Source organism: Dicentrarchus labrax, unplaced genomic scaffold (assembly GCF_905237075.1).
Source record: "Dicentrarchus labrax unplaced genomic scaffold, dlabrax2021, whole genome shotgun sequence".
Taxonomy (NCBI): Eukaryota; Metazoa; Chordata; class Actinopteri; family Moronidae; genus Dicentrarchus; species Dicentrarchus labrax.
This window is the reverse complement of record NW_026136701.1, coordinates 1,135,385-1,163,310: the sequence shown is the minus strand read 5'-3', so window position 1 is coordinate 1,163,310 and position 27,926 is coordinate 1,135,385. Positions and strand designations below refer to the sequence as shown.

Genomic DNA, 27,926 nt, shown 5'->3' with positions numbered 1-27,926 from the left:
TAGTGATGGGAATTGATAAGAATTTAACGATTCCGATTCCATTATCGATATTGCTTAACGATCCGATTCCTTATCGATTCTCTTATCGATTCTCATTGGGTGAGGGAATAAGTACAAATTTGCTTGTTTGTATTAACTCACCTTAATATCTGATCAAAAGACACAGCACAGAGTATACACAAATTATGTGTAGCAACCTCAGAACAAACCTATGTTTGCAATGTTACGGTGAGGTAGTGGTCTTGACTGAAACTAGTCCAACCATCTGCTGTGATGACTGCATGTGTGACATGTTTCAGGTCTGTGATCAGATTGCTCTTTTCAACCCCATACCAAGCGGGAATCAGATGATTTGTTAAACTGTCTCTGTTTGGGGCATTGTATTTTGGGTTGAGAGTCTTTATCATCTCCCTACAGAAAATATATGGTAGGACTAGGAATTAATAAAACAGAACCATACTGACATAAAAACATGCAACTTTTGTGCATGCATTTGTTATTTTCATTTGAAAAGACATGCTGGACAAAATACAGCATAGTAACCTACCGAACTTCAGAGGCATCTGCTGTGGCAAACGGGTACAAAACCCTTTACCACAAACTTAGTCACTGCTCGGTGACATTCGTATATCCTCGCCTCTGTCATTTTATTCTTCCCTGCCTCTGTGAACGGAGTAGCTAGAGGTACACGAGAGCTACTTGCTGCAGCCTCTGAGCCAGTGTGAGAGCCAGCCTCTGGCCGTCATCATCATCTAAATTTGATGGACAATGACAATGGAGATTATTCGTATAGTAAAAGTTTACATAATGAAATGGCGCTCACATTAACTAAGTGGGCCTGTCCTGCCTGGAGAGTTTAAAGTTAACTTCGGCATTAATAACAGATGGTGTCCCGTTAGCTCCGCTGCTGCTTGACTCACTTGTGTCGCTAAGTAGTAGTGTATCAAACACGCGACAGTCCTGCAAATGAATTGCATGCTGTGTGGCCAAATGTTTCTGCATATTGGAGGTAGTTCCCCCCTTTGACAAAATGAAAACTTTACAAGTGTTGCAAGTGACCGTATTGTCGTCTTTTGCGTGAAATATAACCAAACTTTAGAGCGCTTCTGCCTTGACGCCATGTTTGCTGCGTTCTGAATCAAAACAACGCAGCGCGTGTGTGACGTCATGGCGCATTTGCAATGAGTGGAACCGATAAACGGAATCGTCAAGCAGGCATGCTAACGGTTCCACAGAATCGATTCACTGGGCACCAGTTCTAAAGAAGAACCGGTTCTCGATTCCCAATGTTATGACAAAATACTGGGGGAACTCAATATGCAATATGTATAGCCACTAGCGGGAATATGCTAATGTTTACTGACCAATTTGTTTTTAATCCCTCCAGAGAGTGAAACCAATTATACCTCATTCATAAACATTAAGGTGAGATACTACAGGGAAAAACATTGTTTTTTCACACATTAGTCAATTTTGAGAAATTGGGCAGGTCTAAGGTCCATTTACGATTCAAATGTTACACACCTGACCTAATAAACAATTATAAATTAATTAATTCATGTGCAACTAAAATATGCGTTTAAAAATCAAATGTTTTCAATGCTCAGAGAAGTTCATACATGCTATTTTTGAAGTCGAGTAATCTTGCTTGGTGCAATACACCCCCATCTGGATTGTTTCTGGAAGGCAGGTGCCTGACTTGCACTTTCTCATGAATAGTGGGGTATTTTAAGGTTTTTGTATGACCTGTGAACAAATGGGCACTTTTTGCATTAAACTCAATTGAGTGGCATATTTTGCCTAGCATGTGACTTTTTGTATTGTATCTTCTCATAATTGCATATTACATTGTCAGTTAGATTGTTGTTGTTGTTTGTTATACAAAGTAATTTTAACTACTTTTTCTAAGTAATTTCTCTCTTCAGTGACACTGACTTCATGCCAAGCATATTATCCCAATAGTCTCCTGTGAGTTTGCTATTCGAATAAAAACCTTTTTTCATGGTGAAACAGAAAGAGGCAGGAGAGTTTTGGGAACAGGTGGGTTTACTGAACAGGTGCAGAAACTATAGCACTAAAAACACGTGTCCAGACAATGTCTGAATAGAAGATTTCAGAAGAACTGACTGATTGTCTGACTGCAGTTTGGCTCCATCTAATGTTCTAATGGTACACTGACATTCAGTAATACAGGAGGCCTCAGTGTTACTTACATAACTCAAGATGAGAGGGTAGTGATATAGCAGCTTATAAAGATAACTTTTTGATATATTTGCTGAAACTTTCACTATATCCTGACAGTAGTACATGAGACAGATCATTTTGAAAAAGTCAGGTTGCTCTGGCTCTTCCTAGTGCTCCTAATGGTATTTGCAAGAATCCATCGGGCCTAAACGAAAACAACCAATCAGAGCCAAGAACGATGAAAAGGCGCATTGGGTTGGAGGCTTGAATTAAGTCGATTATTGAGTCTCATTCCCAGAGTCGACGTCTGACTACCTAGGAATGAGACTCAACAATCAACTATCTTTCTTGGCTCTGATTGGTTGTTTTTCATTCAGGCCTGGTGGATTCTACTGCTAGGATATCAGATGTCAGGATATAGTGAAACTAATTGTGGGCTCCATTTCCGGGCTTGTCAGTTGATGTTTGTGGCAGATTGTCTGAGGGTGTGTCCAATCTAACTCAACTTTCTCCTTCTAATTTTCCTGGGCTGCAACCTTGATGTGGTGGAGAGGCTTGTGTACTGGAAATGGATGGGGTTTAATACCCCAGGTAGGAATAACCAAACCAGACGACCAGAAGACGAAGAAATCCCTGGTCCTGTTTGACTGAAATACTTTTGAGAGTATAGTTACAGGACTGAAGCAGATTAGTTGCATATTTGACACTTGTGGGAGATAGCAGGGGGTGCATTTCTATGGAGGTAGAACAGTTGGCATCAAAAATAAAATGGCATTGAAAACACAACTAAAAAGTAACATTGGCATTGCATGTCCACAATCAGAATTTGCAGTATTTCAGTACATAATTATACTCAAGTAGAGATAAATAATAACCTAACACCAGGGTTCTAAATTAACACCCGCCAACCCGCCAAATGCAGATTAAAAATCATTTTGGCGGGTGTTAATAAAAACTTACTAGCCAGTTTGGCCGGTGATGCATGAGGCAATCATGTCAGTCAGAGCCGCTCTACTGTTCTTGCTCCCTGGGCAGTACTGACTACATTTCCCATAAACGCTGTCGTGATGCTACGTGATGACGTATAAGATGCCCATTGGCTGCGTGAAGTTAGTGCAATATATAGAAGAATATAAAGAAGAAGAAGAAGAAGAAGAAGAAGAAAAAGAATGAATGAATGAACGGAGCAGAAACTATAAAAAGAAGGGAGGGAGCTAGCTAAAGTAAATTAAAAAGTAGCCTAAACTTAAACTAAATGCGGCGGTGGTTGGTTGGACAGACGTCTGGGGGCGAGAAGAGGAAGGAGGCAGGGGATGAGGTTGAGAATATCAACAACAATGCGTGCGAAACGAAAAAAAGAAAGTTCAATGCCAAATGGCTGACGGGTCGTGAATGGCTTGTGTTTGATCACGAAAATGTCGTCATGTTTTGTAAGGACTGCCGCATATACGCAAAAGAAAAAAACAAAACAAACAATTTCGTGGTTGGAACCAATAATTTGAAAGTCGAGGCTGTAAAGGACCATGAGAGTGCCCGGAGTCATCAGGAGAGCTTCAGGATTAAATCTGCCGAAACAGGTCGTATTGAAGAGAGCCTTGCTGGGAGAAAAATTTGGCTAGTGGAAATTCTGATTCAAATTGGCTGGTAATCAAAAAAGTTAATTTAGAACCCTGCCTAACACACTATATAATTATATCTGGACTTAAATTAGAACAAAAAGTGACATGGAATGCAAATTGCAATTCCCATTTACCTTTTTTTCAATAACTTTTTTTTTCAAAGTTTAAGGTTATATTGTGACATGTAAAGAAGTGAATAGCAATGAAAACCATCAAAAAAGAAAAGAATAACAGAACACCAAAATAAAAGCAGACAATGTGTCGCTTTTTCGTTTATATATTAATAAATGGTAGTCAGGAAAAAGCTCCTTTGCCGATTTTGGTTTTCTCATTTCAAATTAAAAAAAAAAAAATCTGAAGGTACAATCACTCAGGTACATAATTACACCTATAGAGCATATAACATCTGTTGTTGTTTGTACTTGTAGCAGCATTATACAACACCAGCTGCTGAGGTTTGTTTGGAAAGGACTGGAGGATAAGCAGTGACCATTTCCAGAAACCAAGGTGATCTTATGAAATGCTCTACACAAAATCTAAAGGGTCAGTAAGACATACAAGACAAAGAGGACCTGTATCCAGATCTGTATATCATATCATATTGTATCATATAAAAAAATAAAAATACAATTATTTTAAAGATCCAATCTATAATCTTCTGCATTTTGTCTGTATCTTAAAAAATACAAACATATCACCACCTTGGATAGCTCCATATTATATATATTATATATAAACATCCAGTTATAGATATATTAACTTGACTGAGATGACCCTAATAACTCAAATAACAACAGATGGGCCTGCAGATTGGCTGTAGCACTGGTCCCCCAGTCGGGGTTGCCAAAGCTTCACAGGTGGTTGCAAGGCCTTCTTGATTTTTAGGGGTGTAAGAAAACTTTTTCTTTTAAATACACAGTAGGCCTTTATCTCATTTCATTCATTTCTGTGAATTGTTGCTTTTAAAGACACAATCTATATCCACAGAGCCTTCACATTTTTGATAAACAGACTGCATTAGGGGCCAATCACACAGAGACGCATTGTTACAGGTGCAGCCACAAACCAACATCAAATATAACAGGAAAAATGTATTGAAGCAGGCGTCAAGCTCTAGATGAGTAAATGCTAGCTTCATTCAAAAGGTGCATAACTGAGGTTACTTGAGCTTACCCTCCACTACACCCCTAGTCCATAGTTTTCTCACAGTCAAACAGCTAGCTAACTAGCTAGCTAACCTATTTACCTGCATAGTAAACAGCATCAAAACAGATGGAAAAATGGTTTTGGAGTTGACACGTTTCTAGCATGATTGGCCCCTAAGAAAAGTTAAAACAAACCAAAGAACTACTAGAACAATGAGAAGAAACTAATGAATTTGTTTAAAAAGAAACCTATTAAGTATGTATGACAGAGATAAAAAAAAAAGACATAAAGAGAATAATATGAGACATAATACAGAGAATTGTATATCGTTTAACGATCGTTAAATTATCAGGAAAACTCATCTCTGATCAACATTCACAGGAAATAATCTGCTCAAAATTCATCCAAATGGCTCGTTTTACACACACTTCCTGGAGTTCTTGTGTTCACTGTTGTTCTGTACTGTTATTATTTTAAAATGTATATAATTTGAATTATCCATAAAATATGTTACTGAGTCAGTTTATTAATAGAAAAGGGCTCCCTTAAGGAAAAAGAGTGGAACCATTGCTGTAAAGCTTAGCTGGGAGTAATTGTCAAAACACTGTACACCAACATTAGACTGTGTACCCAGGTTGGATACAATGTAGCCTCATATCACAGTCCAACAATGGTATCATAGTCAGATACACTAACTTCCTTCAAAATTAAATGAAACCAAAACAATCATATCAGAGGTCACAGGTCATGGCCCAGCCAGACAATCTCGTCCAGCAGGAAGTCGATGTCCTCTTGCTGTGTGGCAGGGTTGGAGAACACACATCTGAAGAAATTGACTTTGTCTCCCAAAGGTTGATAACCAATCAGAACAGAGCCCTTCTCCATCATCCTGCCTTTGATCTGAGGAGCCACCTGCAGACATAAAGAGACACAAGACCACCATCAAACAGAGAGTTAGTCTGACCATTAAGGAATGAGTCCAGAGGAACCTCTGTGATGTTCTGTACTGACCTGATGGAGTCTTTTGTCTCTTTCAGTTCCAAGTGGCAGGCCTCTCAGACTGGGGGGGATGTACCAGAAACACACATTGCTGTGCTCTGGCTGTGTGAGAGGTGGAGTACAAATATGCCCAATAAGAATTATTAGTGGTTTAGATAGATGACCTATCCACGTCAGGTCCTACCAATAACTACAATCTTATGCAGTGGTGCATCTCTCTGGGATCGGCTCCTTAGTCTAGTCCCCACCAAATTACCATGCACTGTGGAGACCCCTTCCAATAATTTGAACGTGGCACACAGATTGATCAAAAAGATAAATATATGTTTCCTCATGAAAACCAGCCTTACTTTATCCTTGAAGACCAGCTCAAAGTCTGTCCTCATCTGCAGTTGATCGTACAGATACTCAGCATTCTCCAAGCATTTGTTGACCTGAGTTCCGAAACCCTCTGAGCCCTGAGAGAGTGGGTGACAGACAGGACTTTAAACAGGCATACATATGTTTTATCAAACAGTCTTACAGAAGGGGAAGGTTGAGGCAATTAGTGAAAAATTTACAAACTGTAAAAACAGACAGCATCCAATAATGTAAAAAGTTATTTAGTAGACACACATACACACCAAACTGCATTCCTCAGTATCAATCAAAGCTCACAGACAGACGTACAATATATAATTTCTACTATTAGGGGTCTCTAACATTGAAACAATAACGACAACAACAGACTATTTTAAAGTTTTGATGAGTTGAACCCATGACCGCTGCAGCATGGTCTCGTCCTTACAGGAGCGCCAGTTCTACCAGATGAGCCGTCAGGGTGGCCTGTATCCTTTTTATTTTGTTTATGTGGGGGTATATATATATACTGTAGAAAAAACAATGCATATTTCCTTCTGTTTGTAAAAGTGAAACATTTGAATCTTCACATATTTGTATCAGGATATGGTCTTGTTATCTTGAGAAAACAAAAGCTAAGAGCAAGTCATGACAGACACACACACTGATCTGTCATGACGTTGTACCCTCTCTCTCCCCCCATCTGAGAAAAGAGCAGAAACACATTAGTAATATGTCAACCAGCAGAGGGGGAGCATGTAACAATCAGAATGAGAGGAGAGAGTGAAAAGAATATTAACCGTATCTCACTGGCGTTACACTGATACTGTAATGCTGTGAATACCTTTGCCTTCCACATGAGCCAGAGTTTAAAGGCATCCACATGTCGGCCACACTGGATGCTTTTATCCCCAGTATCATAGCTCACATTGTAGGGTTTGTCCATCTGGAAAAGGTACTCAGCACAGAACTCATTGCACTCCTTTAAGAGACCCTGCAAAAGAGGGAGGCGGACATTCAGCTACAGCTGGACATTACTGACTACAGATTTCATGGCCATAATAATCGTTGAGAAATTAGAAATTTTGGAGCAACTGAGAGGCAGACTGACATTGCCATCCCTGAAGCCAGGTTTCTCTCTGGCATGGCTAGAAACATTCAGTGAATCGCTTCCAAAGATAGTCTTATACAGTATTTGTACTGTGAATTTAAATTGAAGAACAGAGGATCATTTCTTACTTTCTTCTTGACCAGTATTGCAGAGCACTGCAGAGGGACGCCCATCATCTTGTGAGGATTCCACGTTACAGAGCAGGCTCTGGAAAATCATTGCAAATGTAACAATTCCATACTGGTTGATGACACTGGCAACCTTAGACCCTGCTGCTGACCATGCAAACACAGCATCTGGCCAGGGCCTTAAGGCGAGACACTACCCTACAGCTGTGGGTCAGAAGGCAGAGCGGGTCGTCCACTCATCAGCAGGTAGTTCAATCCCTGATTACTCCTGCTGCATGCTGATGTGTCCTTGAGTAAGATACTGAACCCCAAGTTGCTCCTGATGCTGTGCATCAGTGTGTGAATAAATGGGTTGATTTCTGTTTGTGATGAGCATTTGCTATTATTGTATCAAAGGGTAAATGTGGCATGTAGTGTAAAGCACTTTGAGTGGTCGGAAGACTAGAAAGGTGCTATACAAGTACAGTCCATTTACAAGCAAAAATGTGTTGTTTTTTCATACACTGGTCAATTGTGAGATTTTGGGCTCTTTCGCTTCCATAATGCTAATCCCATGCAGTTTGGCACAACAAACCTCCAAACTATATGCAGAAAAATGCAAACAAAAAAGTTTTTTTGCATGTGGTTTAAAAGTACAATTTTTGCCTAGTGTATTTGAGTATTTTTGCATATTGCGGTCCCTAAACAGTGTTTGAATTGGATAAACTGCGAATGAGTGGAAAGCTGAGACACATACTTCACTTGCAGTCGTCACCAAGTGCTTGCTCATGGTGGGAACTGTTGGGTCTCTGTAAATAACTTTATAAGGAGTTCGGTCTAGACCTGCTCCATTTGAAAAGTGTCCTGAGATAACTTCTGTTATGAACTGGCACTAAATAAAATTTAACAGAATTTAGTTGAATTGTGCCACCCTTGTGAAAAAAGTCTGTACAACACCCCGGGAATACACTTAAGTAAAAGATAGACTTTTTTCTCTTGTCTTTATTTGCATAAATAGTAATGAAAACTAACAGAAATTAATCAAGTTACATTATATTGTGATACTTGGATTAGGTTACTGATTAGGTTGTTATTTTATCATTTCATATTTATGTATAATATTATTTTATTAATACATTTTATTCTATTTTATTCATCTTTTATGTTATTCTATGAATTTGATACTCTTTTTCTGTGTGTACCATGAAGGAACTACAAACGTTCATTACATCACACTCTTGAGCCAGAAATCTCCACTACATTAGCACTTACACACACGTAGGCTATGCAAAATTCTGCACACAGTAACACACACATATAATTGATTTGTGATGAGTGGCAATAAGACTGGTGTTGTGGAAAATAACCAGGTAAGGATTTATAGAAAGGAAAGTGTATGCTATTTCTATTCAGGTGGACCAACCAATTGATTCAGTGTTTGCCAACAGTGTCCATTGGCAACATGCTTTGCTTCATTATTCAAGCTGAATTCACAGTGAGTTGTAGTCTTCGTAGTGGTGTCCCACAGAAACTCTCAGAGAAAACAAAGACATGCTGGCTGTGTGAAGTGGTTGTGACGCACTCACCGTTCAATGCCCTGTAGTTTCATCCTGTGTCTGTCTGACATCAGCAGGCCTCCACCCCATGCTGCCTAGAGGGACAGAGTCCAAAACACAGAGTACTCAAAGAAACATACAGCTTACACATTCTGGCTGTATAGAACGGGTGTATTGGTGTGTGACGCTGGTTATTTTCATTTTCATCTTATGCCATAACTTGTTAATATGTTTACATGTTTTGAACTTTGATATATAATATATTAAACCGATTATAGGCCCGACTGTGAATGCTGCTGTTGTAAAATCTACTTGTTCTGAAGATGCTGTCCTGTGTGAAACACTTTGTAACATGTATAAACATTATTATATTAAAACTGCAGTAGGGAACTTTTATAAAAAAATAACTAATAATGTCACTGTGTTCTAGCAGTAGTACATGAGACAGATAATCTGTGAAAACAGGTTTGTTCTAGTGCTCCTCATGGCATTCGTGAGAATCCACTGGGCCTGGATTAAAAACAACCAATCAAAGCCAAGAAAGGTATATGGATGCTTTGGGTTGGAGTTTTTTAGATAGTTGACTGTTGAGATGAACAATTCGTGCAGGAATGTGCAAAGGATTATGATATTCATTATATGACTGGTAGGCTGTGTTCCTTTTTTATTTCAATTCCAACCATGGCAATGAAGTCATATTAGAGATAGAGGTAAGAGTGCAGGTTGGAAAGTATCTAAAACGCACTATTTGTAGTCCATCTTTAGTTTGTTGTAGTTACAACACAGCATCAACATCCGCTGTCGCATAATTACGTACTGTAGTAAAGTAGATTCTCTCAGTACTGCAGTTGTATTTTCTTAAGTCCTTATGAATTATGAAACTCTGATTGCCTTAACTGGTGTTAAACTGTACTACGATGAATATTTCTGACCTAGGATAGATCCTACTAAATGTTACACTCTGGACCTTTAATCTAAATGTGTCCTTTATTCATCTGTTTTTATTTATATAAATTAGTTTGACCACCGTGTATTGTACGGAAGCTATTTTCATTCACTTGAAAAAAGGCTCTTTTTTTCTAAATCAACAAGATTCCTCCAGCACACCCTCCTTGCCCAGGGCCGCCCCCCTAAGCCTAACGTAAATCCTGTATCCATTCTGAAGCAGGCTCATGCAGGGCTCTGTCTAGCCTGTTCATCCCCTGGAACTCCCCTGGAGAACCGGAGGGAAAGAGGGAGATCGGTGAGATCTGTGCTCATGCACAGTGCCTGTTCTCAGCTGTCCTCCTGTGTGTGTGTGTGTGTGTGTGTGTGTGTGTGTGTGTGTGTGTGTGTGTGTGTGTGACATTGGGTATGAAAAAAGTATCTCATGATTATGACATAGTAAGTTGTTGATTTAGAAAAACAGATACACGTCTGTAGTATTGCCCTCCTTCACATATTGCAGAGACTGGTTTAATGAACATTTTATTTACCATTGCATAATGATAAAAAAGAGATTGGTGTGTGTGTGTGACTGAGAGAGAGAGAGAGGGAGAGGGAGAGAGAAAGGCATGGCGTTGCTTACATCAACATGCATCCACAGAGTGTGTCTGTGGCAGATGTCTGCGATGTCATTGAGAGGATCGAAGGCGCCGTACACCGTGGTGCCCGCTGTCGCATTCACGTAGAATGGAACCAAACCCTGGAGAGAGAGAAGGTAGGCCTACTGTACTGTATGTTCCAGCTGTCTGCCCTCCATCAACTGACTTCCTAAGTCCCGCCCCTTTCTGCTCTGGGCTCCAATAACAGTTGAACAAGCCTCTGTCAGAATCTCAGTCAGTAGATATTCTAGATATTCTATGTGCTAGGCTCTCTATGTTGAAAAGACAACCACATTAAATGGTAAACCACAGAAATTAAATCTATTATATAAATAATGTAATATAAATATAACTTAATATAATATTATTCTGTTTTTTGCCTTTAATTCTTACCTTTTCTTCAGCTGTAACAATGGAAGACTCCAGTTCAGCAGGAATCATTTTCCCTCTTAAAAGACCAAAAGTAAACAAAGGTCCAGTAAACAGTAACTGACCAGACTTGCTTTTCCAGACAGTCAACTGACTGTATGTTTAGGCACAATAAATAGTGAGAATCCTCTAAATCTGTGTGTAAGCAAATGTATTTTAAAACTAGGGTGGATAATTGCAAATCACAAAGACACACACTCACAGACACTCATAAAGCACCAACAGGTGAGCAAACATTTCTTTTGTCATGCATCACATTGACTATTAACCAACACATGTTTGCTTAGTGAGTGTCTAATTTACCCACCTTTCATCACATTTCACCACAGCCACATTCTCACTGCCTATCCCCAGCACAGCTGCAGATTTCTTCACTGAATAGTGACTCTGAATGGGTGAAAAGACAGCCTTTCATCTTCACTTGTCTCACACTAAAAACCGGTAGGCATTTCATTCGGCTCAAAGAAGTGGCTGCATTGTTTGGTCCTGAAAAGTTCCCAGGAAGTGAAACTGAATACAAACAGCATCGATAAGCAATAAGCTAGATAAGCAATTGATATCAGTGGCTGTGGCTCAGAGGTAGTTGTTGGTTTGATCCCCGGCTCCTCCCCGCATGTCTAAATATCCTTGAGCAAGATACTGAACCCCAAATTGTGTATGAATGAGTTTGTTTCTGTTCGATGGACTTTGCCATCACTGAGTGAATGTGTGTGAAAGGGTGAATGTGGCACGTAGTGTAAAAGCACTTTGAGTGGTCGGAAGACTGATCATATTTTAAATCTCAGAATGTTATGACAAAATCCTCGGGGAACACAATATGCAATATGCATGCCCATGCTAATGTTTACTGACCAATTTGTTTTTATCCCTCCAGAGAGTGAAACCATTTATACTTCACATTAACATTAAGGTGAGATACTACAGGCAAAAACATTTCACACACTGGTCAATTTTGAGATTTTGGGCTCTTTTGCTTCCAAAGTGTCCTGAGATAACTTCTGTTGAATTGGCGCTATACAAATAAAATTGAATCGAATTGAATTGAATATCATGTTTTCTTTTAGACTAGTGAAAGAAAACACCCAAATACGCATTTAGGGGTTTATTGTACACTCTGTTTGTTTGCGACTGTGGATTTCACCAAAAGTTAGCATTACAATCTCTAGTGTCTTCCAGATATGCGGGAAGTGAGTGAAGTTACGTATCAAGTTTGAAGTTCTAGCACCTTTGCATGACATTTTATAGAAGAGTCAAGCGATTATGTTTCATCAAATCATTACAGCAGCAATTCTATTCATATTTATGTATCCTTACTTATTTTTTGTGTGTAACCAGCACTAAAATGTTATTTAGGTGTAGTTAGTTTGTGTGTGAGATGTGATTACATGTTCGGAAGTGAAGAGGGCCAGCTGAGGCAGAGCTCCCATCCCTCTGGTTTTCACCTCGGGGTAGAAGTGATATCTGGCCAACAAGATGCTGTACAGGTTGGATATTGTGCCTCCTTCAGGAAACAGAATGCAGTTTATAGACAAGTAGCAGCCACGCTCTGTGTTGTGCCTGTTACAATCTCCTGTATCTACGGATACTTAGTGTTGCTTTATCTGCCTTAATAACAACAGTTCATCCATGTCTGCCGTACCTTCCCTGCATGTATACCTGGGCAGAAGATTCCATCTCCGTCATCGTCAGACCATCCCACAATGCTTTGCATCTTCCTCAGCAGAATCTCCTCCATGAGGAGGAAAACAGGAGACACTTCATATGTAAACCTGATAAAGAAACATATTAAATCGTAATGTACTTCACATTATAACATCTCATATTTTATTATCATCGTCATCATTAGGCTAAGACAGAATAATAAGATGATCCCATGATGTATTTGACACTTTGGTAATAAGATTTGGTGATACTTTTCTATGTAGTGGAGGTCGGCAATAATTGAATACCAATAAAATATTCAATACATTTGCAATAGTTTTGGCTAATTTTATATTATTTAAGGTATTAACTAAGCATTATGTAAATTTATGGTATTCTGGAAATTATTAGGTTTAGTATAGTTATTCTGAATACCTTGATGTGTGATATGAGCACACATATCAGTCAATCATAGGTCAAAACATTGCTACAGTAGCTGAATCGTAAAAGCCAGACATGGAACTAAATGAAGAGTCTTTTGGGACCCAAAAAAGGTTCTTTATTGCGAATGTGACAGAATTCCCATCACTTGTCTGTAGGTGCATTATACAAAGGGAAGAATGCATGCAAAGTCAGTGGAAAGATGGTAACAGATAAAGACTCATCTGCTTTGTTTGAAAATGTTGCGGTTGAAAAGACAAATTGCAGTTATAAGAAACAGACCACTGTCAGCGGCACTAGTGGTGAGTATGTGTCTTTGTTTGGTAGCACACATTATGGTTGAAAAATTACCTAAATTTTTTTTTTAAATTAAAGCTGCAAGCAGCGTTGGGCGGAACAGTCAACACATATCATCAACAATGTGTTTTGCATTTTATAAATAAATTTCAGCTGGATCTGATCATCCTGCGAGGAGAACAACATGAAAGATTAAAATGTGATACTTCCTGTTACCAGTATGTGGCGCTATCACTATGTCTGAATATTGTCATGTAGACAAATAGAAAGGCGCTATACAAGTACAGGTCCATTTACCATCCATTTACCATATTCCCCTCTGATGTAATAGAGGAGTATAAAGTATAAAGTTGGCCTATAAACTGGAAATACTCAAGTAAAGAACAAGTACCTCAAAACTGTGCTTAAAAACAATACTTGAGTAATTTAACTTAGTTACTTTCCACTAGCGATGATTTGATCTTACATGTTAGTGTTGGCTGTAGAGGTCAGCCATTCTCCAGCTACACCAATCACATCCAGACCTGAAGACAACTGGTTGAAGAAACGGGGATGGCCTGGACAAACAAAGGTCATAGGTCAAGGTCAAGCATGTAGTTAACAAGAGACAAGGCCATCGGCTGGTCAGGCTCAAATGCGGTAGTTTGACAACCTGTTCAAATTCACTTTGAATCTGACTGAACTGTGTGAAATAGATGACAAATCTGTTCAGGCACTGCAGCAGTGACAGAGCTACTGATACTAGTTTTTCCACCAATTGGCTCTGGTTCTTCCATTCAAGATTCCCTGAACCTTGTCCTCACTTCCAAGAATCAAGGATGTAATCAAGGATGTGTCATAAACACAAGGTTTGGCACAATGCACAATCTGTTTTTTTAATTTTTTTGTATGCTGCTAGTTTTAGGTGTGTGGACCTGCTATTTTTGGATTCCAGTTGGGAACCAACTTTGCTGCTGGTGGAAAAGGCCTATCAGAGATGGAATTCCAAAGGACTTCAAACCCTCCATTTTCTAGACAAACAGTGAGACTGAGCTCAGAATTCTTCTCACTATACCAGTGACTGTGGCATTGGGAGAGCACAGTGACTAAAAATCAATAACTATGTGAGTCTATTTGAAGCAGATGTTAAATCCAAGGTGAATCATACAGATCTTACTGCTGAGCGACTTCCACGTAAGAGCAGAGTTTCCTCACACACACACACACACACACACACACACACACACACACACACACACTTACCTGTACTGACGCCATACTTGAGTGTGTCCCTACAGTCCACCAGTATCTGTTCCAGAGTTTCCGGTTGGTCTGGCAGATTCAGACTGAAGCCCTCCAGTCCATCCTTCAGCTGGTGAGGATGGTGGAAGTCCAGGACCTAAAAACACAAGGAACATGATGTCACTTCCTGTCTCTCATATATGTACACACAAAAACATTTAATACACATTTTTTCAGTAAAATCTATTCAGAATGCTCACACATTTAACCTGGTGAAAGCTGTGTTTTTCATTCATGTGTTTAAAAATGAAAAAAAAATTACTTTTAGTAATCCCACTTTACTGCAGAAAATACTTTAAAGAACCAGTTTGTAGGATTTAGCAGATCGCAACTCCCCTTCTTCACCCTCCCCTTCCAGGTGTGGAGAAACTGCGGTGGCCAAGAAACACACAAAAATTAAATGGCCTGATCTTGAACCAGTGTTTGGTTTTTCCATTGTGAGCTACTGTAAAAACATTTCTTATTATACACTAATGGAAACTTTCCATATCCTTCTTTCTTTATTGCCTTTTGATATCAGCAGTGTTTACTGAGCCAAAATAACCAGATAAAAAGGTATGAAGAATGATGTCGCTGAGAGGAGTGTTGACATACTGTAAAGGATTCAAACACAGCAATATATTGTTGACAGAAGCAGTTGAGTACCTTGGAGCTCCTCTGACTTGACTTGCAGATATAACCAAACAAGATCTTGACTAGCTCCTGCAGAAACCCTAGGGTCATCTCCTCACCTCCTGAAGCTGGGAGCAGGTCTGTGTCAACACCCACACAGACATACACACACACACACACACACACATTTATTTCTTTCAAATGATAGTTGCCTAACCTGGGAGAAATTTAGCTATCAGAAGTTATACAAAGCAGGCAGAAAACAAGCCAGAGAGAACAAAAGTACCATTTTACCATTATTATTTACCATATACAATTCTTTTGGGGCTTTAATTGTTGCTTGGCTGTGAACAACAAAGATTATATAAAATTATGATATAAAATTGTATAGAAACTGCTGTTTGCAAGTTTTATGAAATATCTTTTAGAATATTACACTTTCTTTTAGTACTTGAATGTTATAGTGCCCCTCCTATGAGTACTTTGAGTTTGAGACCCCTGGATTAAAGCATACCTGAAAATGTTATAGGAACTGAAAGCACTCGGTTAAGATACCGGAAAGATGGCGCTCTTGATTAAATATTGAGAACGTCAGAGGCAACTTGAAGCACAAGACTTGACATATTTATTGTATTACAGCTTACAGATGGTCAGGAGGACCTCACCTGACCCTGGACAACCTGAGCTCTCACCTTTGCTGTAGACAATGCTGAAGTCAGCAGGTGTCCATCTTGGGTCTCTAGCTGCTGCTGAATCCTCCTGCTGTTTGTCCTTCACAGCGGATTTATCAATCATACTGTCTGAAAGTACAAAATCAACATTTGTTGAGCTACTGATGTGTCTATGGGGAATTTTATATCTGATCTGAGTGAAATTCTTTGAGGTAACGTGAATATGGCTCAGGAAGACAAACTCTTTGATATGTATACAAATGACAATATTGTGTAAATAATTCAGAGTCTCTTGAATAATTTCCATTTCTTTCCCTTCCCGCTTTGTAGTTCACACTCCAACTATGCCTGTGTATTGGTAAGAATCTGGCAATACTATACGTATCACATTACAGGGGTTACACCTCTAGGACCGCCTTCTTTCATTTATGTAATATTGCAAAAATTAGACACATCCTGTCACAGACAGATGCAGAAAAACTAATTCATGTATTTGTTACTTCTAGGCTGGATTACTGCAACTCTTTATTATCAGGTTGCCCCAATAAGTCCATTAAGATGCTTCAATTAATTCAGAACCCTGCAGCAGCCATGGTCCTGCTTGACTCCCATTGCTAATATTGATATTATTATTATTATTATTATTATTATTATTGTTGTTGTCCATCGTCCCCCATCGTTGTGGCTGCGGTCGTCGTCATCATCATCATCATCATCATCAGTCATTTATTTATTAGTATAGTTGTTGTGCACCTTTGTCTCTGTCAGAGCCCCCCTCTCTCTCTCTCTCTCTTTGGGTGGGAACTGTTGGGTCTCTGTAAATAATGTTATAAGGAGTACGGTCTAGCACTGCTCTATTTGAAAAGTGTCCTGAGATAACTTCTGCTATGTATAGGCGCTTGCCTACAGTCATGTTAAAACTTAAAGCTTAATGACTTTGTTATAAAACGTACTATCTATCTATCAATCCATTCATCCCTTATCCATCCATCCATCCATCCATCCATCCCTCCATTGATGAAGGGCAGATCAAGGCCATTAGTGGTCAGGAATATTATCTTGTAAACATTTTGCATATTACTCAAATGGCTAGAGGTATAATGTTTTAATGAACCACCAGTGATGCTGTAGGACTGACTGGAAATGATTCAATTTAAACAACATTTTGATAACAAAGACATAATACCCATCAGTTTGTTTCAGGTATATTATAAAGGACATGCTGTTTAGAAGTATACAGTTCATATCAATGCTTCAGTCATTGCACCATACCAGTTCATTCATATTTAACCTTTACTCATGCATAGTGTCATTACATTTCTCAGTTACTTACCTGGCAGTTGTAAGAAATCCATTCCGAGACAAATTAGTGTCAGCTCTTCAAAAGATTTCCCAGAGCAATTCAGTCCCCACAAAAAGATATTTCTTTAAATTGTCTTTTGCTATGCGCAGAAACCTGTCTGCCTGATTTGCCTAGAACTCTGTGGCAGTAATCTCTCTGACCTGAGACACACAGACAGTGTGGTGTCAGGCTGCTGCATTTAAAGAGACTCAGGTAAAGAGAGGTGTGGTCTGCAGCCAGCAGCTGTTTGGCTGTCACTCAAAAGCAGAAAACAATGAGCCTGTTTTTCTCCAATGGGATAGATCCACACATATGAGAAACCTTTTCTTTCTTCCCTGTTGCAGGGATCTCAAACTGCAGATCCAGGGGCCATTTGTAGCCCTCCATCTGGAGGAACCTCGGTATAATATAATTTGGCCCACAAAATTATTAACTCTTGTTAATAAATTAAAGCAGCATTAGGTAACTTTAATACAAAAACTTTTTTTTGCATATTTACTTAAACTTTCATTATATCCTGACAGTAGTACATCAATCCACCAGGCTGGGTTTGAGGCTTTGAGATGGCTATTGAGTCTCATTCTCATTCCCAGGGTCCCAAATGTGTCTTTTACACCCTTGTAATGAGACTCAGCAAGACTGTCTCTTGGCTCTGATTGGTTGTTTTCAATATATATATATTTATTGTTATTTTAGAGCTTTGGGCTCAGTAACATGTGGAACATCTAACGGGAACTGTAAGATGCCATTACATAAATCCTCATTTGGACAGAGCCTTTTCAGTTCAAGGGATCAAAATGTAGAATTCCTTACCTACAGAACTAGATTATACCTAAAATGAAACAGTTTTTGAAGATGGATCAGTCATGTAGCCATGAATGATCTGGTCCTCCCTGTTATTAGTTTGTGTCCTGTATTGTTCCGCTGAGTTCTGTTTTTAATATACATACAACATATGTATGAATTTGTGTATTTGTTGAGTTTTTATCTAGGGATGGGCATTAAATGTCTATAAATGCTGTGGTGTGTGGAATTTATTTATACTACATACTTGATACAGTCAGAGCTGTAGAGAAAATCTTTGGTGCCACCGTGCCCTCCATTCAGGACTTATTCGTGTAACATAAAACATCACACAAGAAAATGGCCATCACTTATATAGTGGGGATGTTGGAAGTATGGGTTGCGTTAAAATGGATAGAAATGGGAGAGTGGATGAATTGATAAAGAGGGCATTAAACAAAGGAAAAAAAGAAATGCAAATTACTATTTGTCACAGTCTGCCTTCCTCCTCACCTGTTCAACTCAGCCATCTCAGTAATTTTCCACTAACCTGCCCCTGCTCCACTCTGGCAGTCTGTCAGCAGAGTGGAGCAGGGGCAGCCTTCTGTCCCCGACCACGAGCTTGGTTTCACCATTTCTGGTTTTGCTGTCTGCCTCTCTCCTGGGCTGTTTGGTTTCCCCACGACGATTACACAGCGTGAGTTCGACCATCTCCTCTCCTGTGAGTTTCCGTGGTTCAGAGACTCTGATCGTATTGCCACACATACCATCAAGTGCACACACTCACCAGCACTAGACTTTCAAACCAGGGCTTGTCAAAGTGGAATGCTTCCTCCCAGTGCGATACCTTCATGCTGGGTCTGGGTGACAACATCAAGGATGAGTTGGTGTGTCACAACCTTTCTTCGTCATTCTATGGACTCATCAAGCTCATGACATGACTGGGCCGATGCATCCAGGCGAGACATTTGGAGAGGCGACAGCGGCAGGCTGATCAACGTCCACCTTCCCGGTCCCACTTCCTTCCCGAGTCTGGATTTCCCTCGACGAGTCCGCAGTCGGGACAACCAGAACCCATGCAGGTGGGCTGGACCAGCTTCACACCGGAGGAATGGGAATGTCGCCGTCAGGGGAACTTCTGCCTCTACTTTGGCCAGGCCAGCCAATTTGTCTCCCGGTGCCCGGCAAAAGGTCAGACTCACCAGTAGAAAGGGGAATACTGCTGCTGCCCGAGGGTTCCATCACCCTCGCCATGTTCACAGACTGGATAGTAAGGCGGCTGTGCATCGGTGTTTGAATGTGTATGAAAGAGTTAGTTTCCGTTCAATGGACTTTGCCATCACTGAATCATCTTGGGCTACCGCTGGCTCCCCACCGCCACAATACCAACATAGACTGGGTGATGGGGTCCATCTTGGGTTGGAGTCCCTCCTGCCTCCAAGTGTGCCTCAAACAGGCGTCCGTTCCCCAGACGACCATCTGCTTCAGTCCAGCCCCTGATCTGACAGAGGTCCCGGCCGAGTACCATGACTTTAGGGAGGTCTTCCAGTAACCTGGCCTGCTCTTGACTCCCGCAAGCAGCTCCAACGATTTCTCGGGCTTGCCGACTTCTATCTGAGGTTTATCCGGGGCTACAGCACTGATGCCGCATCTCTCACATCTCTCACAGCTCTAACCTCCTCCAAGGTTCCCTTCCGTTGGTCCTCTGCTGCAGAAGTGGCCTCCCAGTCCCTCAAGACCCGGTGTACGTCAGCCCCCATCCTCCAAATGCACGACCCGGAGAGACAATTCGTGGTGGAGGTGGATGCCCCCGACGTAGGGGTAGGAGCTGTTCTCTCCCAAAGAGCGGCGGAAGATCAAAAGCTTCACCACTGTGCCTTTTTCTCCCACCATCTGTACCTGGCCAAGGAACTATGACATTGGCAACAACAGAGAACTCTTGGCCATTAAGCTGGCCCTGGAGGAATGGCGCCACTGGCTAGAGGGTACCAAGCAACCGTTCCTGGTTTGGACAGACCACAAGAAACTTGAGTACATCTAATCAGCAAAAAGGTTGAACTCCTGACAAGCTTGCTGGTCCCTGTTCTTTACCCGGTTCAATCTCTCTCCTACTGGCCCGGTTCTCGCAAACGTCAAACCCGATGCCCTGTCCCGTCAGTTTGTGGAGAGGGAAGATTCTGTCCCCAATTCCAACACCATGCTTCCGTCTTCATGGAGCACCCCTCACCTGGGAAGTAGAGGACAGAGTTAAGGCGGCTTTGGAGAAACAGCCTGGACCTAGCTTATGCCCTCCTGACCGCCTGTTCATCCCCTCTACCCTCCGGTCCAACGTCCTGCAGTGGGCTCACAGCTCCCGACTCACCTGTCACTCAGGGAACCAGAGGTGGTTCAGCAAAAAGGGAATTCTGTGCGTTGATTGGGGCCACCATCAGCCTGTCCTCCGGGTTCCATCGTCAGTCCAATGGTCAGACCTAGAGGAAGAACCAGGAGATGGAGACTGCACTACGATGCATGGTATCTAAGCACCCATTGTCCTGGACTCAGCAACTCCTGTGGGTCGTGTACGCCCACAACACCCTGACCAGCTCCACCATGGGACTCTCCCCCTTCTGGTGTGCATATGGGTTCCAGCCCTCTCTGTCTCCCGCCCTTGAAAAAGAGGTTTCCTGCCCGTCAGTCCAGACCTTCATCCGTTGCTGTCGCAGGACCTGAATGCAAGCCAGAGCCTCCCTCCTACGCTCCACTGACCGTTACTCGGCCACTGCCAACGCTCCAAGGCCCCAACCTACCAGGTGGGCCAGAAAGTATGGCTGTCCACCCGGGACCTCCATCTACAGGTGGAAACCAAGAAACTGGCACCCAGGTTCATCTGCCACGGCAATTTGCAGGCAACACGGAAAACTGCTGTGAATTGTCAGAAATTGACGTGGGCCTTGCTTGGCTGTTGTCCCCCCCATGACCCCCCTCCCCCTAATTCTAGGGGAGGCTTTAACATGTATTTGAAAATGCTGTGAGCTATGCAAATCAGGGTAGCAGGGGGAGTTTTACCCCAGGTGACATTTTTCTAAAAGGTAAGAAAATCTCTGGTATAAATAGATCAGGCTCAGTATAGCCTAATTATAGACTCTATTTTTGCTTGAATTGATTTATTTAATGAAAGTATGCTAGATTAATTACTGTGTATGTCATTTGCAATGGCAAATGTTAAGTAAAAAAGATACACAAAACAATTTATTTCAACAATTAGTTTTAATCAGGCTTTGCCACAAAGGTAAAATGTGCATTCCGTGCAAACAACATCAGAATCAGAATCAGTATCAGCTTTATTGGCCAGGTTTGTGTAAACAGACAAGGAATTTGACTCCGGTTAACACTCACTTAGAATCAATAAAAAACATAAAAAAATAAAAACAGAACAGTAAGAATAGATTGAAGCGCAGTAGAGTATGGCTATGTATAAGTATAAATACAGTATGCACATTTGCAAATAAATAGAACACTATGAGTGGGATAGGGTAGTGCAATTGGGGGGGGGGATGTCCCAGCTAGTCCGTAGACCGGCGAGAAGAAACTGCTGAATGAACAATTCAAAGAAATACATCATTTGTTTTTTTGGTGTGTATTTTTAGCAAAAAAAAATAATTTTAGCATTGATGTGTTTTTGTTTGTTTAAGATAAAGAAACTGAGCAACAAATTGCAAAAAAATACCAGATGTAGCAAAAATTATATGCTGGTTCCACTGGTGGATTTGTCATTGCTGTGTGAAAACTTAATTTCAACAGATGTATGATGTTGTGTTATATGGAAAAAATTTATTTTGTATGTTTGAATTTTAAAAGGAAACTCAGAGTTTTAATAGGTTAAAAATGTTAGGTTTTATATGTTTTTGTTCAAGGAAAAACAAATTGCACAAAAAGACCTGATATATCAAATATGATACAAATTAGAATTAATATATGCAAATTGATATTTAATTATTTATTTTTTGTCAGCATTTTCAATAAACACACAAGTTAAAAAAAAATTCTGGTAATTATTTCATGGTTCAGGCTTTACAGGGTAAATAAAACACTGAAAATAGAAGGGAAACATCAGACAGGGTTGTGTAAGGGATGTCAGGAAGAGGAATCAGTGGAACATGTAGGCCTACCTCTGACTTGTAGGAGGTATGAGGGGGAAAAATAAGGGAATTAGGGGTGCAGGAATTCACATTAAAATGATTACTGAGCAGGGTGAGAGAGCACTGGTTATAGGCTAGTGGGAAGTCACCCAAAATTTGGAGATACCCCTACCGGAGGTAGAACAAAACACAACAATGTTTTTTATATTCTCCAAGGTCTCCCATATATGAAATAGATTCTTGTATAAAAATATTTCACTGCAAAAGTGGTTAAATTGAGATATATAGTGACACGCCCCAAATTTAAAGTCAGGCCGAATGGGAGACAATACACCTTAACCCATGTAATTTTGTAATCTAAGCTCTGATTGATCCCAAATTTGGTGTGGAAGTGGACAGGGGGCCCATATACATGTCTGAAAAAGAGAATGTGGATATCTTGATGCACTGAGGAAATAAAGTTCTACAAACACAGAAGTACAATAGGCGGAAGTATTAAATATGAGGGTCTATGTTGAATGTATATATTTACTTTAAGTTAGCTTTGGCTGGGAGTGTCTCAGACACACCAACCAGGATTTGTTAGAAAGGTCTGACTGTGCTGAATCCAGCAATATATGATATGTAACTATAGCAGGTATAGTCAGTCATCTACATTAAGAAATGTATGATGTGTGCCAACAGTAACATGAAATGGATGTAAATGGCATGTCCGCAGACAACAATCAAAAAACTAAAAATACATTGCCATATGGGAGAAATTGTAACAGACAATTTGTTGAAATTGTTGTATCAACTTTAATTTAACAGGTAAATACATTTTCTGGATGCAATGTTTTTTACAGGCAAAATACACTAAAATATGAACATATAACACTCATACAAACAATTTTTTTTCTTTTTTTCTCTATTTGTTGAAGAATGTCACTCATCCACATTATCCTTTGTGACAAGGGTGTGTCAGGTTTGGACACTGGCATTGGCATGAGCAAAACTCAGTGCATGTCAATCCCACTGAAAGACACTGGCATTTTCTTTGGTCACTGCAGGTCCCATCACTGCAGTAGAGGTGTGTGATGTTTCTGAGTTTTTGTGGAGCCACTGGTTTCTGGGACAATGTGGCCTCAATAGATCCGTCTTCTCTGACTTTCCAGCCTTGTCCAATGGGATTCCAGAGAAGTGCCTTTGGAAGATGGCTATGACGCCACACTGCTGTCTGATACATTGCTCCCAAAACATGTTGCTTGAAAGCATCTTCAGTCGGAGGTAGCTGTGCTGCTGATGCATCGGTTGTGAATGCCAAAATGTATCTCAGCTCATCAAGGCTAGTGCATAGGCTTCCATTCTCTTTTCTCTTTTGTCCATACAGATGGAGGGCATATTTTCTTGCCAGAGGCAATGCTTCTTCCAAGCTGTTAGATAATCCAAAGTTAGACATTTCTTGTAAATCAACAAGGTTGGTCTTCAGCTTTGTAAAAGCGGTTGTCTTTCCTTTCCTGTAAAAGCTGCTTGTGGTGTCACAGCCAGAGAGGGAGTGGCACGCAGGTAGACATTCACAGAATTTAACTCCAAGTTTCTGTGAAATAGCACAGATTGGGACAAATCTTTCTCTCGGACCATGTCCAGAGTGCATGTACACAGTAGATGAAGCAAACATTCCTTTGCTTGAATAGTAGACAAGCAGTACCAGTACATCTGTGTCATTGCATTTGATGTTAACACGAGAATGTGATTGCATGTAACGCCAATCTTGTATCAGCCTCTTCCTGGTTACTGTATAGGTCTACTAAGCTTTCAACCCCTGACTGGCTGACCATCTTAACCTCCTCACCATTTTCAAAACCTCCTGCCAAAATAATGGTCTTCTCTGCTGAGATTCTCTGAGGTCCTGTATCCACTATGTAGTTGCTGACAAAGCTACACAGGGCAGCCTTGTTCCCACTGCACTTCAGGTATTTTCTGTAGTTAGGAACATTTGCTCTTCCTGTAATAACATGTGTAGGTCTCTTAACCTGAACTGTGCCTCTGCGTTTCCTTTCAAGGTCTTTTATTGATGGCGAATGGTCATATCTGTCAAAGACTATAGCCACGCAGCTGAAGCCCTCCTTTCCTGTTAAGGCTGCAATGTCACTGAATGTCTGGAAGTCTGAATCATGGAGACCCTGTAGAAGAGCCATGCCATCAATGATGTACGCAGATGGTTCCTCTGAATTTGGCAGTTGCTGTATCTCCTCAACTACAGTCTCAATTTTCTAAGCAAAGTCAGCCTTTGTTGTTTTCCTCATACTTCCATCATCATTAAACAATGATGGGGGGACAGCAGCAAGTTCATGAGACATCACAATGTCCATCGACACCTCCCTCTGCTTGGAAACAGCAAGAAGGCTTCGGAAGAGCACATCTGAATCCATGTGAACTTTTCTTGTGCCAGCCTCAAATTACTTTTTCATGTCTTGGAAAGTTGCACAGTGTTTTCTATTTTCACGGTCCCAAAAGCTCTGTGATCTTGTGGATTTTGCCAGGCGTTCCTCAATAAAGACTGTGTTTTGCTTTGCACCCTCTTGGAGGAAACATGAAAGCTCTTTTGCAACCTTCTCAGATGCAACCTGACCTGTGACAATGTTAATCAGTTCCTCTGGAATGCTATCAAGGTTGAAAGGATTCTGCATCTCCTCCAAAATTTCCATTATCTTCTGTACATCCCTTTCATCTCTGTCCATTCTGGATGAGCCATGTTCCTGATGGGCTTTTGAACTCTTCTCATCAGTGTCACAGAGGTCTTTCATGGCATCCACATATGCTGTGGTTACATGTCTTGTCATCAGCCATCTTGTGAGAGCTGCCTTTCGTAATGTAAACCCAACAACTCCACCATGACTTTTCCCTCTCGATTGATGGTTTGCTCCAGTGCCTGATCAGTAGCCACACAGTTGAAGCTTCGCTCCTCAGACCAGTGGACAACAAATCCTCCATGCTGCATGAATGCATATGCTTCTGGCTGTTGATGTTCAAGGGATTTCATTTCTGTTACAAACACTGGCATGTACTTAGTTTAATGCTCCTAACGCCTCTTGCCAGTTGTTTGCCATGAAGAATTTGTCGAGCTGTTCCCTCAGCATACATATCAGACTCAGTCAGTATGTCATTGAGGCCGCCATCACCATAGAGCTTTCCAATGCTTGCCAGGTAAGCCATGGTAATGTGCATACCTCCCAGTATCATTGTTAACTTTCCTTGTAAAAAGGGTGGTTTGCTCCATAATATCTGTTGTGCTTTGCTATAGATAGCAAGGTCTGCAGTCACAAGGCTGTGATGCTGTCCTAGTTCTTCAGCAAGTGCTACAAGCCGTATCATAGCTGTATATATAGTGGACAGATCCGAAGGTGATTCCCTAATGAAAGGCATGTAGAGAACACTGGCTATAGCACAGGAATTATCGGATGTGAAGGCATTGAATGCAGACCATGCTGGGACATTCCTGACAAGCTTCCACACTAGATCTCTTCTGTCTGCTGCCATTGAGACTGCAGTGTTGGATTCCAGCATCTCAGGTTTGTGAAGTTCAGGTGGTTCTGGTCGCTTTGGAGGTTTGATGTACCTGTGATCAAAATTGAAATAAGAAGGTGCTTATAATCATATACATTACTTATAAAACACTGTAAGTCTTAACATTCATCCAGCCTTTTTATCATCCCAATAAACCAGTACTGTTACAGGTGATAGGGAAAGGATATTTACTATAACATAAAAATACTCTCTATCATACCATAACAATATTTTAATCAAATCCAAACAAAAACACATTTACCTGTGTAGTTTTCCTCCATTCAAGTCACAGGTGTTTATAGCAGCTAGAGATCTTTGCGAAACCCTTGCAATGCTCTTCTCTGCTGTGAAAACATGGCCTCTTCGGTACACAACAGTTGCCATAGCATGAGTTGTGTGCTTCCCATCCAGAGTGTCTTCGTTTTGGTCAAAGTTGTCAATGGCTGCATCAACAATCCCATGTTCAGACACATTGGAGAGACCATTAGGGATGTAAACACTTTTTGCCCTTGACATCTGGTCTGCTGCCACTGATGTGAGAAAGTGCCTAACCTCATCATAAGAAACACAGTGGCCCATTGCACTGAGCTCATTAATTAGTGTCTTGCTTCCAAACTCATGATGAATCAGAATTGCAAGTCCCAGGGTTATTGGTGTTTGAATGTGGCGACACTGTGCAATAAGACTGTGGCAGATTCTGATTACACAAAGATTTTCTTTCAAAGATGGTTCCTCAACACATGTTTGGTGGTTTCTAAGAGCTCTTGAATCAACACACCAATTTACAAAGTCATACAGAAGGTCAGGCACATATTTGCTGCATTGGAGACGAGAGAGCTGATCACTGCTAACATAGAAATGACGTTCATGTTCAACATTCTCCATACTTCTCCTCAATATTTCTGCAGCCTTGTGTAAGATCTGGGTATCAGAAATACTGTCAAGTGTCTTTGGAAGTGTTGTCTCACAGTCATCATCTGTCTTTTCTTCTCTGAGTTGGGCAGCTGCTCTCAATGCATGACCAATGGACATATTACCAGAGCACACCAAATCTGTTTTTCCAGAACGTTCAACAAATACCAGCCTGTCATTGTAATGCTGAAGGAGCCTTTCTTTCAACTTCCAGGATTTGTACTTCTTATCTTGTTCATTTGCTTCATCTTGGGCCTCAGACATTGTCCTCAGTATGTCAGTGTAGTTACCAGTTAAAGAGTTAAGAGTTGTTACTTCCATGTCTTTTGACAATAATGTTTTGTCAATGTGTTCAGGAAGCTCCATGAAGGCCTTGTCATACATAGTGGTCTCTTTTTCAGCTTCATTTTTGCGCCTGGCAGCTGCTATGTTTCTAGCAGAAATGTAGTGTGAGAGACATCTCCTATGGTACTTTGCATCATAAGCAAAGAGATCTTGGTGCAAAAGTAACCGATGATGTATGACTTCATCTGATCTTTCTGATGCAGCATTAAGGACCTTGTCTCTGGTACTCTTGCCTGTACCTGTTGTAATAGGTGTCAGACATTCTGGTCTGATACTATCTTTACCACAAATTAAGCAATCCCTTCGTATATTGAAAGATGTTGCATCCTCTCTACTTATCCTTCTTGATGATATTGGTTCGGAGAGGCTCTCTCTTTGAGCAGGAGTAACTTGCTGTTCATTGATGTTAGTCTTACTGGAGTAGTTTGCCCTGCATGATACATGATATGACACTTTTATTTTGAAGGAGAGTATGTCATCTCTATGTGGAAATAAAGTTTTATGGACGTCATCTCCTCTCTCTTCTGCAACATTTAGTATTCTTCGAAGGCCTTCTACCTTGGGATTCTTGACATAGAGGTCTTGTTTCTTGGAAAGATTTTCCAGTGGTTTGGTACAGATAAGACAGAGCTTTGGATCCAATGCCTGTGGTTCACTCTCCATCATCCCAGTACTGGTTAATGAGAAACATCTACAAATTTTATCTTCAGGCACATGGAATTAATCCTTTAATAGTTTCCACAATTAGAAACTCTAACAGTAGAGTAGAACATTCCCCAGGCCAGTGGTTCCCAACCTGAACGCCAAAAGCCCCACAAGGGGATGCCCAAGCTTCACAAGGGGTCGCAATACTTTCTTGAT

General features: G+C 40.7%; 1 protein-coding gene across 1 annotated transcript; it reads right to left on the bottom strand.

The window, feature by feature from the left end:
- Window positions 1-2,028: 2,028 nt before the first annotated feature.
- Window positions 2,029-17,518, bottom strand: gad3 (glutamate decarboxylase 3). Its single transcript, XM_051411573.1, has 16 exons — window positions 17,350-17,518; window positions 16,038-16,145; window positions 15,379-15,485; window positions 14,695-14,830; window positions 13,919-14,009; window positions 12,730-12,842; window positions 12,459-12,574; window positions 11,381-11,460; window positions 11,038-11,092; window positions 10,629-10,745; window positions 9,092-9,156; window positions 7,527-7,605; window positions 7,132-7,281; window positions 6,299-6,406; window positions 5,961-6,050; window positions 2,029-5,861 (listed from the first exon to the last, which is right to left on the bottom strand). Exons 1-16 carry the CDS (start codon window positions 17,369-17,371, stop codon window positions 5,688-5,690), a joined length of 1,611 nt encoding a protein of 536 aa, XP_051267533.1. The 5' UTR covers window positions 17,372-17,518; the 3' UTR covers window positions 2,029-5,687.
- Window positions 17,519-27,926: the final 10,408 nt, after the last annotated feature.